The sequence below is a fragment of the Mesoplodon densirostris genome, chromosome 2, assembly GCF_025265405.1.
Source record: "Mesoplodon densirostris isolate mMesDen1 chromosome 2, mMesDen1 primary haplotype, whole genome shotgun sequence".
Classification (NCBI taxonomy): domain Eukaryota; kingdom Metazoa; phylum Chordata; class Mammalia; order Artiodactyla; family Ziphiidae; genus Mesoplodon; species Mesoplodon densirostris.
The window spans coordinates 163,526,427-163,540,551 of record NC_082662.1 but is presented as its reverse complement, the minus strand read 5'-3'; the positions used below and the strand labels follow the sequence as shown (position 1 = coordinate 163,540,551).

General features: G+C 34.8%; 1 protein-coding gene across 1 annotated transcript in view; it reads left to right on the top strand.

The window, feature by feature from the left end:
- Positions 1-13,195, top strand: part of MROH9 (maestro heat like repeat family member 9) — a 92,800-nt gene extending 79,605 nt beyond the window's left edge. Inside the window, exons 17-21 of the mRNA XM_060078641.1 lie at positions 1,190-1,342; positions 1,444-1,560; positions 2,126-2,228; positions 11,184-11,246; positions 12,951-13,195. Coding sequence (XP_059934624.1) covers positions 1,190-1,342; positions 1,444-1,560; positions 2,126-2,228; positions 11,184-11,246; positions 12,951-13,195 — 681 coding nt within the window. The remainder of the gene's footprint in view (positions 1-1,189; positions 1,343-1,443; positions 1,561-2,125; positions 2,229-11,183; positions 11,247-12,950) is intronic.
- Positions 13,196-14,125: the final 930 nt, after the last annotated feature.

Below are 14,125 nucleotides of genomic sequence, written 5' to 3'. Positions count from 1 at the left end.
ATTTTATCAGAAAGTTTTGCATTTTGAAAATTCTCATTTTTTATGGTAAATGTGTTCCAGAAAAGTTGGATGACAGTAATACAGCATTTTAATAAATAAGAACATTTTGGTATGCTATGGGAAATCTATTTGTTTTTAAAGATTCCTTTGATGAGTGTTTGTGAACCAGAGAATTATTTCACAGTAAATTATCTTGCCAAAATTTGTAACTTTTTAGTTCTGCAGATTTCATTGAAGAAAGGCCCAATATTATTAAATTATAGAAAAAGGAAACAGTGGCAGAAAAGATTTTCAGAAGGACATAATGATAATAATAGTAATAATAATAGTGGCTAAAATGTATTGAGCATTTACTATGTACCGGGCACTATTTTAAGGGATTTACATGGGCAATTTCACATAATCCTCTAACAAACTCTATTGCTATTATCCAGTTTACGTATAAGGAAACTGAGGAAAACTGAAATGAATATTTGGCCAAGTTCACACGGCTAATAAGTAGTTGGCGTGTCCATGTAAAGAATTATTTTCAAAATGGAATCATAAACCTTTTTAAAAAACTGAAGGTGATATTATATTTTAAAAAATTAACCTCTTCCTCTGACTTACAATATTTCTCTTCTAGAATCTTTATAATCCAATCACCTTCCTATTTGGCATAAGTAAGCCCTTGGAAACCTAGTACTACGCCATTATGCAAAGAACTTGCATTGGTATCCAATGGCAATTCTGCAAAGCCCTCCAGCATTTGAAGATATCATGGTCACATTACCCTAAGTATTATTATAGAAATCATCTCCAAGTTATATAGATTTTTACATGTTATAATTTTAGGATGTTATTAAATACTATCTTCCTAAATTTAAGAAACTCACTTTTCACAGGGGATTTTCTTTAATGTAATCTGAATTTTGGTAAGCAAGTCTTATTTTAAAATCAAAAGACAAGCTTAGACCCAAAGTGAATCTTCTTAGATCCTTAGACTTCTTAGACCCAAAGTGAATCTTTTCTAAAAATAAATGATAATAATTATATATATACATATAGACACATCATATATAGTATATATATGTATAAATATATATATACTATATAGTGTATATAAGTATACATAGTATATATACTATATAGTGTGTGTGCATATATATAAATATCCTCAAATGAGGTCTTTTCTGTGTGCATATTTCAGAGTAATGGAGGCATTCGGAGTATGGCCATTCGACACTTTGGTGAGTTACTCAGGGACATGAGTCAGTACACAGGGATGCTGAATGATGTGGTTTTCAGAGGCTTGGTGCCTCTGATTCTGTTTCTGGAAGATACAGAGGCAAGAGTAGTTAAAGTAAGTCCTGTGATTTTGTTTTTCTTAGTTTTGCTGAGAATCGCAGTGCTTTATGTAACATCAGATGAATAGATTTTTACTGACCTTTTTCTACTTCACAGGCATGTAAATATACATTAGAAATCTGCACCTCAGAATTCAAATGCTCAACATCATATCTGCTCAAGGATGAACATTACAGTTTTGAGCAGGTAGTGCTCAACATCTGTAACAATCTTGTAAGTGACCCCTCAGGGTTTACTACCACAAGGGTTAGAGAAGGAACTTTAAAGGATATCCAAAGTGATGAAAAGCATAATGAGCAAGGAATATAAAGAAAAGATAAATGAACAATTATAGCTAGAACTTGAGACCAGAGAAAATTAAAAATTTCCACTCTCTTTTCCTCAACATTTTTCATCTATCGTTTCTTCCTCCAACCTACCTACTTTGAGCAGTGTAAAGGTAGGAACAACATTTCAGATCACCAAAAGAAAAGCTGGAATTTCTTTTCCATGGCCAAATGAGCTGGTTCTCTGAAAACCAGCATAAACTGCAACGATAGACAAATGAGGATGGAAGGATGTTAAGCAAAAGTTGGAAACCCAAAGTTTGCATATCATGTAATAAGCTGAATAATACCTGCAAGCAAAAGAATAACATTCATACACAGAAACCCCCAAGTTTTAAACTGGCCCTGATTTGGTATAAGCAACCAAGTTCTTTTCCCTGAATGCCTCTCTGGAGAGAGCAAATGTGCTTTTTCAAGAAGTGAGAGAATTTTTTTTCCTTTTTTATTCTCAGCTTATTTCTCATCAGAAATATATTACAGATTTGATATCTGATACCTTAGGATTCCTGAGGAGTTCCAGAACATATCTGAGAAGGGGATCAGTTATTTTAATAGGTAAGTAAAATTCAATTCTAATTTCCTAATTTGTCTTAAAAGGTAAAGAATGGGGTAAGCAGCTAGAAATTTTCCTTGAAAAAATTATAAATTTTCTTTCTTTATGATAGACAGTACTTTTCATGGTGGTACCTATGATGAACAGAAGTTAAAATATATGATGAGTATAGAGTTCTACTTTATAATACACAGTGGGTATAGCTGTGTGATTAAATTACCATACAAAGTACATTCAACAGGATGAATTTCAAAATTTTAGATGGTGGCAAACCACTACAGTTTTCCTGCTTAAAAATCACCCCCCAAAGAATAAGAATAATGTACTTTTTAAATGCCATCTTCAACAAAACATGAACATCTATAACCACAGACTACAACAGATGAGGAAGAGCTACCAAATCCAATAAAGTTTGAAGAAGAAAATGTAAAGTTGTGGGAGTGCAGGAAGATTCTAAAAGAAAACAACTAAAATTTTTGACCTTGGACAAACCTGACCAATCAGTTTTTTTCCCCCTAGATTCTGGCCATGAAGATCAAAACTAATAATCCTTTATTTGGAATGATAGGAAGTGAATTCCCAACTTGGTAGTGGGATCTTCCCCTGACCTCATTTGGCATCCTTGAATAGCTGGGGCCCCAAGGAATGAGGAAATACTTAGTCACATTATACTTGTACAGAAAAGTCTGTCATTAGTCAGGGTAGAAGACAAGTTGTATTATGATCAGCACTACAGTTCCTGATCTGTGTTGATCAGAGTGGAGGAGAGGAACACACACACACCGAGAACCCTGTATTATAAGAACTTTATTTCAAACCATAAAGAATTCATGCTATTCTGAATTCTACAATGGAAATTTCCACAAACTTTCCACAAAGAAGAAAATCAAATTTTAGAAAATGTTTCTACTGAGTAGTTGAAAATCATGGTAAATATATTCATGAATCCAAAACTTTTTTAAAATAAAGATCTAAAGATATAAGCACAAAGGGAATATATAATGGGATAACAGGAATACATGAAGAGTAAGCTTTGCGTTTCTCTAATAATTAGTGATGTTGAGCATCTTTTCATGTGCTTTGTGCTTTTTGGCCATCTGTATGTCTTCTTTGGTGAAATGTCTATTTAGATCTTCTGCCCATTTTTTGATTGGGTTGCTTGTTTTTTTTTGATATTGAGCTTCATGAGCTGTTTGTATATTTTGGAGATTAATCCCTTGTTGGTTGCTTCCTCTGCAAATATTTTCTTGCATTCTGAGGGTTGTCTTTTTGTTCCGTTTATGGTTTCCTTTGCTCTGCAAAAGCTTTTAAGTTTAATTAGACCCCATTTGTTTATTTTTGTTTTATTTTCATTACTCTAGGAGGAGATTTGCTGTATACCTGAAACTAACACAACATTGTAAATCAACTATACTCCAATAAATTTTTTTTTTAAAAATAGACAATGGGGCTTCCCTGGTGGCGCAGTGGTTGAGAGTCCGCCTGCCGATGCAGGGGACACGGGTTCATGCCCCGGTCCAGGAAGATCCCACATGCCGCGGAGCGGCTGGGCTCATGAGCCATGGCCGCTGGGCCTGCGCGTCCAGAGCCTGTGCTCCGCAACGGGAGGGGCCACAACAGAGAGAGGCCTGCGTACAGCAAAAAAAAAAAAAAAAAAAAAAAAAAGACAATGGAAGGAGAACATCAGGAGATCCAGATACTAAAGTTATTTGACATGGATGTGAGATATATGTTTTAAAAACTGATTAATATGTTCAAGAAAATAAATGGCAAAATACAGAATTTAAAAAAGAAAACACAGGAAAAGAAGCTTTCAAAGCATGATGGAAAGTGTAAGAAAAAATATATAACCATTGCAAAAAACTACATTGCAGCCAATGGAAGAGCAAATATATATTGTTGATAACCCAGTAAGGAACAAGGAGTAAAGGGTTGAAAAATGTTAGCAAAATAAAATATAAACCAACAAGAAACAGTTTGAAAAATTAGGGAGCAATGATAGATACAGAAGATAGATGAAAGAAATGCAAATATGCATAGATAATACCCCTGAAGAAAAATGAACAATTAGACAGAAAAAAAAAGTATTCAAAGATAGAATTTAAGAACTAAAAAAAATTTGATTAAATATACTGATGGTAAAAATTTTTCAAGAAATATTTTATACAGAATGAAACATTAAGACATTTCCTAACAAAGTTATGGAACTTCAGAGTTAAAGAATTCGTTGTGCAGTTGAGCAAAAAAAACAGTCACCTATACGTTACAAAATAAATAAATGTGGCATTAGATTTCTCCACTTCAGTATTCAACTCTAAAATGTAGTAGAATAGAGCCTATAAATCCTAAGTAGAAAAAAATTATGACTGAAGAATTTTATACTCATCAAAATTCTATCCAACTATAAAAATAATAAGAAAACATTTCTAAAACATAAAAACTCAGCATAAGTTCATTACCATGAATCCTCCTTGAAGAAATCATTGATGGATGGAATTCAGCCAACTAAAGAAGGAATGGATAAACTGTCACATAAAGACATACAGTATCTACTTAACTGTAGGACTTCCAGCTCCCAATCCATTCTTCACTATGTTTTACATTTCTCTATGCCTCAAAAACTGACCTCTATGGTCTACATCTCCCAAGCTCCCTTGCCAGCTTGCTTCCAGGTTGGTATAGCATTTAATGTCCATTAATGCATTTAATGTTACAGGAGTATGCTTAATATTCAGTAATAATTATAAAAGTGTTAGTCACAAATTATCCCATCTAGAATCCCCAGAGCCCCTACTGAGAAATACTGATCAATAAGTTCAATGCAGTTATAATAAAAAATATCAACAGATAATTGCATAGATCTTGACAAGTTGATTCTAAATGTATGTGGAAGAGCAAAAGACCAACATAAGAAGATATAACTAACAAATTTTAGACAACCCGTTACTCACTCAAGGAAAGACAAGACCTGTGAAACTGTAATAGAAAGCCTAGAAACAGATCCACACATATACAAACACCTAATATAAAGATCAGAACTGGCAGTATATATCAGATCAGAAATGATGGGCTGTCTAATAAAAGGTGCTAGGACAATGGGAATACACACACACACACACACACACAAATTCCTACCTGACACCCTACACAAAAATCAATTCTAGGTGTATGAAGTCATGTATTGAATAGATGGAAGGAAGGAAGGAAGATCTAAAAAGAAACTTTAAAATGTATGCAGTATCTCTATGAAGAAAACTTGCAAACATTACTGAAAGACACAAAAAAATTTTAAATACATTGAAAGGTATAAACCATATTTTAGGAAAGAATCAAAATTGTAAATGTGCCAATTCTTTCCTCAATTAATCTATACATGGAATAAGATGCCCACCGAAATATCAATAGGGCTTTTTTTTTCAAAACTGACATCCTAATTTTAAAATTAATATAGAAAAGTTACCATGCAAGAATATCCAGGAAGTTCTAACCAAAAAAGAATGAGAGAGGACTAGCCTTATCAGATATTAACATAGCTACAGTAACTAAAATCACATGGAATGAATAGATGGACAAATGGAACAAAATACCATCTAGAAATAACTGCCAAAACATGCAATATTTTACAGTGAATCACTGGCTTTAACTAATAGTGATGAAAATATGGAATATTCTTTAAATGGTTTGGGGACACATGGTGAGCCATCTGGAATTTTAAAAATTATTTTATTCCTATCCCACTCTTTACACTAAATAAATTCCAGATGGTCAAAGGCTCAAATGCTAAAAATAACACCATAATAATAAATAAGATTAGATAAAATAGTGTAGAAGAATTTGCTTTATAATCATGGGGAGGTAAGATCATTCTAAGTAAAAGTAAAAATCATAAAAGATTGACAAACTATGTAAAAACAAATATTTTTGCAAGGCAAAACCACTATAAACAAAGTCAAAAGCCAAATTGTAATAAAATATTTATGGCACTTATCACATATAAAGGGTGCATGAATTCTTACTGTCTAAAGAATCCTTACAAATTTGTAAGAAAAGCCAAACAACCCACTAGGAAAATGGACAAAGTACATGAAGAAAATTATTTGGCTCATATACATAAAATTTTCACAGCCTCATCCAAAAAGTGATGCAAATTGAATTGATAAAGTGCTTCCATCCATCAAACTGACAAAGAACAAAAATGATTATACTACATAGTTTTGTCCAGGTTGCAGGAAGTAGGCAATCACTTCCATTGCTGGTCAGAGTGTAAATTACTACAATCTCAGAACAGTTTGGTAATTTCCATCCAAATGTGAAATGCATATTCTTTTGACTTAATAATCTCTTCTCAAGAGAATTTATCCTCTGATATAGTCACATATGAGAAGTGATGTGTACATGCAGATATTCACTGCATCACTGCCTTTATAATAGCATCATCCTTAGCATGTGGCTTGTATCCTTATTTGTGTTTTCTGATTACCTCCAGCATTTTCGCAGTGTTATACCAAGGAGAAAGAAAAACGTAAAGGGCAAAATGTGTTGCTGGGTCAACCTAATTTTACAAAGCTTTCTTCAAAATCCCAACCGGTGATTCATCTTATACCTCCCAATGACTAGAACTGGCACAATGCCACCATCATTTGCAAGAGATGCTTGGCACTTTTTTTATTGGGCAAGAAGGGGACAGTGATATTAGATTGACAGCTAACAGTGTGTTGCAACTGCCAAATTTAAAATTGAAGAGTTTTTGCATAAGTATCTGTATTTCCAATTATTTGATAGGGGGAGGAGATAAGGCTACACTGAACCTGCGTTTCTGCCTGGTAGCAACTGAGCAGAGCTGACTGCTTGTGGATGGAGCTTGTAGTTCCTGTCCCCACGCTCCCCACCACTACTAACTGTATTCTTCCACGTGCACCTTGTTGGCATTGCGGTTAGTCTGCCGTGTTTCAAAACTTTCAAAACATCAAATTCTATTTGAAAGTTCATCTGTAACTTTCCAAAACACCATTTCAGTAGAGTCATTTAATTTTCAGTTGTTTTTGCCTAATTTTACCACCTAATTTGCTCCTTTGGTGGTAATGTTGTATTTGTGAAGTTCCTACATAATAAGAAAGACCCAAATATAATTATGGCTTAAACAAAATAGTAGCTTATTTCTCTCTCATTTAACAATCCAAGTCTCCGTAGACTAGTGTCAGCTCTTTTGTTGCTCTAGTATTCTCATCACACAGTTTCCTACATCAGATCCAAGATGTTTCCTCCATCTCCTGCAACCACTTCTACATACTAGTCAATTGGAAAGGGGAAAATATCAAGAGGTCACAGGCATCTCTTTAAAGAGCAACTGTAACTTCTGCTAAATGATCATTAGCCCGGAACATAGATGTGGCCATACCTAGCTGCAAAGAAGTGTTAAAAGTCTAGTCATCTGCTAGATGGCCATGTGTCCAGCTAAAAATTGGTAGTTTTAGTAAGAGAACTAAAGATAAAGAAGCAATTTGACAATAGGGGAAATTAGTACTCTCTAGCATAAGAAATTTTCATTCATTATTTGTACCCACCATCTAATTCTGAAAGGAATTGCATTGATTTACAAACTTAAGCAAAAGTATGCCAATTAAGAATACCTCCACAACACAGGGCTTTGTTTTTAAACATTATTCTTAAATTTTTAAGTCCATGTTCCACCTGTCAATAAGAATATCTTGAGCTTTACTATCTGTAAATTGTATTATGAAAATAATGTATTATTGTGATTTCTGTGGTCACTATTTTGACTGAAGCAGAGGCAGTGTGAAATATTGGTGAGAGTAGATACGTTTCCATTGAAATCTCAGAATGAACACCCACTAGCTGTGTGACCTTCACCAAATTACTTAATCTCTATGAATTTTTATTTTATCACATGGAAAATGAGGATAATAAGAACAGCAATAAAAATATTTCTTAAATCTATCTGAAAACATGTAAGAGCTTTTATAAAGGCAGTGAAGAGAAAGTAGAAAAACCAAAAGAAGTAGGCCTGATATTTGGGGATTATTTTCCATTATAGATTTTCTTTTATAAATTTATAGATCAATTCTAAATGCAAAAAGGGTATTTGGGAGGCTGATAAACTGTGCAGAAATTTTAGCTGTCTCACTGAGCTGGAGGAATAAAACTTGGAGTGGACTGACAATGAGGAGGAACCCTGGTAAATACTCCCAAGTTTTCAGCTGGGATCCCTGATGTCTCTACCCTAAGAGTAAGAGTAAACTAAAAATAGGCCAGCCCTTAAAATTACTGAACCTTTGAATATCTAACTCCCTGGTTGGATTAAGGGGATATACCTCTAGCCTAACTGCCTGCCAAAAAAGCAAAAATAAATCCTCTCTGGGAGAAGATAAATTGCCCAGAGCCTAAAAGTATCTACACAAAATTGTATATACAATAGCTAAGATTTAATAAAAAATAACCAGACGTTTAGATTTTTTTAATTACAAGGAAAAAAAATAATAGAAACAGAATCTATTATATGCAATTACTGAAATTTATCAGATAGGAACTTTAAAATAAATATGATTAGTATGTTCAAAAGATTAAATAATGAGATGGAATGCAGAACTCAATGGGTAAAATTAGCAGCAGACTAGAAAGAACTGAAAAGAGATCAAGAGAATTAGAAATGTCAGAATAAAATATTCAGCCTCAAGATCAAAGCTCAAAGAGTTAAAAATGGAAAATATGAAAAGAGCATAATAATATGAGATATGGTTATAAGGTCTAACATACGCATTCCATAAGGATAGTGGGGAAAGAGTGAGACAAAATAAACAGTTGAAGAGATAGTGACCAAAAATTTTCCAAAACTAAAATAAGGTAATAACAAGAAATAAAATGTATAAGTCTGGAAAAAAGAAAATAGAACTTCCAAAATTTGAAGATAAATAATTGAGTATTTAGAACACTGGAAAGAATTCAGAAAAACTATTGGAATTAAATAAATTCAGCAAGTTTTCTATATATAATATCAATATACAAAGATCAATTGGGTTTCTACACACTATCAATAAACAACTAGAAAATCAATTTTTTGATGCCTAGTGCACTGTACCAAAAATTCATCAAATACCTCAAAATAAAACTAAGGAAAGATGTACAAGACTGATACACAAAAAAACTAGAAAATGTTGAGAAGTTTTTAAGAAGACTTAAATAGAGTGATATATCATGTTTATGGATTAAAGAATTAAGTATTGTAACAATGTCAACTCTCACCAGACTGTTCAGTATATTCAATACAACTCCAAACAAAATTTCACCAGAGGTTTTGTGTGTGTGTGTGTGTGAAATTGAGAAGCTGATTATTTTTACATGAAAATTTAAAGATTTGAGAATAGCCAAGATAATCTGAAGAAGAATCACAAAGTTGAAGAACTTATACTACTGGATATCAAGACCCATTTTACATTAAGGTAGTATGGAAGTGGCACAATGATAGAATGGAGTCAAGACACTGACCCCTGCACAATTCACGATATAAATGACCCTGCAAAGCATTAGGGAAAGGACTTTTTTTTTCTCTTAATGGTACTTGATTAATTGCATAGTTAAGTAATCTCAACCCCTATTTTATGCCATATAATTCCAGTTGGGCTTGCAATCCAAAAATGTGAAAAGGTAAAACAATAAAGTTTCCAGAAGTAAATATGGAAGAATATCTTTATGACCTTCAGACAGCAAAGATTCCCTATCAGGACCCCAAAACTCACTAACCATAAATTGGATTACATTAAAATTAGGGACTTCTGTTCATCAAAAAACAAAAACAAAAAAAAACACCCCAATACAAATGGAAAAGTTTAGCCCTGGGGTAGGAGAAGTTATTTGTAATGGGTGTAATATTCTAAGAGATTAGTATCCAGAATTTAAAATGCCTAAGAATAAATAATTTAAAAACACCTCAATATAAAAACAAGTGACTTACCTGAACAGACATTTCACTAAAGAAATATCCAAGTGGCCAATAAATATACAAAAATAATACCACCAAACCCATGAGACTGACTGAAAGGTAAAAGACTAACAATTTCAAGTGTTAGAGAGGATGTACAGCAATGTAAATGTAAGAATGAAAACTGGTACAACCACCTTGGAAACTGTTCTGCAGTAATGATTAAAGGTGAACATAAGCATATCCATTAGCCATATATATACCAAACAGCAATGCACACAAATCTATGCAAAAATTCATGTACAAGAATGCCCACAATAACATCATTATTCATAATAGCCCAAAATTGGAAACAACACATCGTCCATCATAAGCAGGATGGCTAAAAAGTGCTGCATTAATAAGATGGAATATCATATAAAAGCATTCTGCAAACTCTTTTTGTAAAGAACCAGATAGTAAATATTTCAGGCTTTGAGTACCATATGGTCTCTGTCGCAATGATGCAACCCTGCTGTTGGAGGGTGAAAGCAGCCGTAGATAATCCATAAGCAAATGAGCCAATAAGCATGGCTGTGTTTCAAGAGAACTTTGCCAACCTCTGTCATGTAGCAATGGAAATGAATGAACTATTGCTATATTTAAAAACATGGATGAATCACACAATATAACGTTGAACAAAAGAATGTATTCTGAAAGGTGAAGGAGGAGGCTGCAAAGGGCATGAGGGAGGCTCCTAGGATAATAGTAATATTCTATTTAATGACCTAGGTGGTAGCTAGATGTATTCACTCTGTGGTCATTTACTGAGCTGTACAATTATGATTTCTGCACATTTATAAACACATGTATATCTCAATAAAGAATTTTATTAATAATTATTTGAAAGTACTAAAAGATGATTCAAGGATAATCTAGAGATGCTTTGCTTTGAAGAAAGCAATGAAGGTAGCCAGATAATATCAGATAATGTATTTTCATAAGGTATTTTGGGGTAACTTTAATTCTACTTTGTGCATAGGGTACTTGGCAAAATTGGGTGGCCATTTACTGCACAGAGATGAAATTGAAGTCATGCTTGAGGGTAAGTGTTGAAGTTATAATGAAATCTTTATGTATAGGCCTAAATAACTTCACTGTTTGTGATTCAATTTATATCTGAGCTCTATAGTGATGCCAGGGATGGGAAGAGGGTGGTAGAGGTAGCTAGGCAGTTAAGGGGAAATCAGTGGAAGGACTGGGTTAAGGGACATCTTCTTTATTTTTTATTCTTTCTCTCTCCGTTTCACAATCTCTCCATCTGTCCCTTTCATTAGTTGAGACCTATTATCCTAGAGTCCTTAGGAACTACAGAGAGTTAAGAATTCATTCACTCATTAATCCATTCAACAAACATTTTTCCAGCATCTACTATGTGACAGCACTATTCTATCTGCAGGATATAGAGTAGCAGACAAAGCAAAGTCCCTTCCCTCAGAGGATTTACATTTTAGTGGAGAGCAATGTACACTTGCACCAGAAGAAATTAAAGAAGGGTAATGTTTATTCTTTCAAAATGTTTGGATCTTCAGCATCTCTCTCTTAGCCTCTGCCTATTTCCCCTTCAGGATCAGAATTACAAACAGGGGACGCAGAAAATAAGGTGGCTGCCTTCCTTCCCTTTTTTGGTAATAGACTTTATATTTTAGAGCAATTTTAGATTAATAGAAATATTGAGTGGAAGATACAGAGGTTTCCTGTATACCTCCTGCCCCCACACATGCAGAGCCTCCCCCAATTACCAACATCCCCCAGCAGAGTGGTACCTTTGTCACAGTTGATGAATCTACATTGACACATCATTATCTTCCTTCCTTTTTTATCCATTCATATTTATTGACTGCCGGCTAAATACTAAGCACTCCCTCCATGTCACTCAGAATATTTTTCTTCTTTCTCTCTTCCTCCTCCTTCTGTTCCTTCTCCTTTTTCTCTCTTTTCTAAATCTGTCCTTTTTTCCTTCTCTATTTCTTTTTATTAAGAAAGAAAATAATAACTTCCCACAAGCTCAACCTATGAATATAATGATACTAGCATTTTGGTATATATCTTATTGCAGATATTTTTAAAGAATATAAACTATTACATATTTATTTTTAAAACTATCATAACTGTTTTATAACTTTTTCACTATGTATGTGCTACTTCACTTTATGATATCTCTAATTTTTTTTTTTTTTTTTTTTTTTTTTTGCGGTATGCGGGCCTCTCACTGTTGTGGCCTCCCCCGTTGCGGAGCACAGGCTCCGGACGCGCAGGCTCCGGACGCGCAGGCTCAGCGGCCATGGCTCACGGGCCCAGCCGCTCCGCGGCATATGGGATCCTCCCAGACCGGGGCACGAACCCGTATCCCCTGCATCGGCAGGCGGACTCTCAACCACTTGCGCCACCAGGGAGGCCCTATGATATCTCTAATTTTTAAGCACTTTCATATTGAACATTTAGACTGATTCCACTTTTTTCATTATTATGAGCAATACTGAACCTCTTCATGAATATATGTTTATGCTGTCTACCAGAATGCTCAGCACATAATAGGCATTCAGTAAACACTTAGTGAATATTTCCTTTTTTCTTTTAATGAGGTCTGGTGAGGATAGAGGACAAAAAACTTCCTGGATGCTATTTGTCAAAGTAACAAAAATTGGGGGAGGGGGGCTTTTGTGAAAGGTGGTGAGGCTGCTTAGGGTTAGAGCTTCTCAGACTATGAGAGTGATGCCTTGAATTAATGGCCTTTCTGCTGTTACAGCTATTGGCCGAGCGCTTTGGGATGAAGATCCTGTGATCAGGGAGTTTGCAGAAATAACAAACAAAATTTTTACGGAAATAGCTCATAGCTTGACCTCCTCCAATATTAAACGAAGCTTCCGAAGACTGTTTAACTCAATCTACATCAAAAAATTGAAGCCTCTTTATAATTATGACCTTCCCAAGGACCTGACAGGCAGTCCTATGGAGATTAAGAAACCTAGAATGAAAAGGAAGCCATTATAGACAATAATTATGAAGACGTATTGGTAAAGAACGAAGATGTATCAGTAAAGAATGCAAGGTTCACGAGTGCCTTGGAGCACACCTCCGAAGAGGAATGATTTTCCTCTCCCTCTTGATAACTTGAGTCTGTTTGTAGATGCTTTTCAGAAGGACACTAGAAGCCTTTACTATCTCTTCTTGATTCTCTACTCAAATATAGAAATGTGTTGCCTTTCTCTGTCTGACAGTGATTAGAAGACTTACTTTATCAAAGCAACTAACAAGGTTGAAAAAACATATAAGCAAAGTGTTTGATGAGAAGCTCTTGGAGCTTTTGATGTAATCAATACATACCTACTAAACATCTTCTAAGTGCCAGACACTATGCTAGATAGTGAGGATATCTGGATGATGTAAACAAGGTTCCCATCCTCAGGAAGGCCACAGTCTAGTGACACACAGTGTGGTTATTTACACCCTGCTCTGATGAATGCCGCCTAGGGCAGTATTTACAAAGGAAGAAATGGAGCTTGCAGGGGAAGAGGATTTAGAGCAGGCAAACTATTCCAGGTAGAGACACTGAGGCAAGAATAGTGTTGGAGGAAGCTGGAGAGTTTGTTGTGGGTACAGGTGGTTAAGGAAAGAATAGGGAGAGCTGAGAACTGAGGGGATGATTGTGCTGTGCCAATGGTTTTAAACTTTTTGAAATGAAAATTGGAGAGTCAACATAATTAATGGTTCCCATGGCCGTCAGGATCCAGTTTAACACTTTGTCCTGGTTTATAAGAAAGTTGATATATAAATGTTGAACTGCAGTGATCTTTTTTTTTTTTTTTTTTTTTTTTTCTTTTTGCGGTATGCGGGCCTCTCACTGTTGTGGCCTCTCCCGTTGCGGAGCACAGGCTCCGGATGCGCAGGCCCAGGCCCAGCGGCCATGGCTCACGGGCCCAG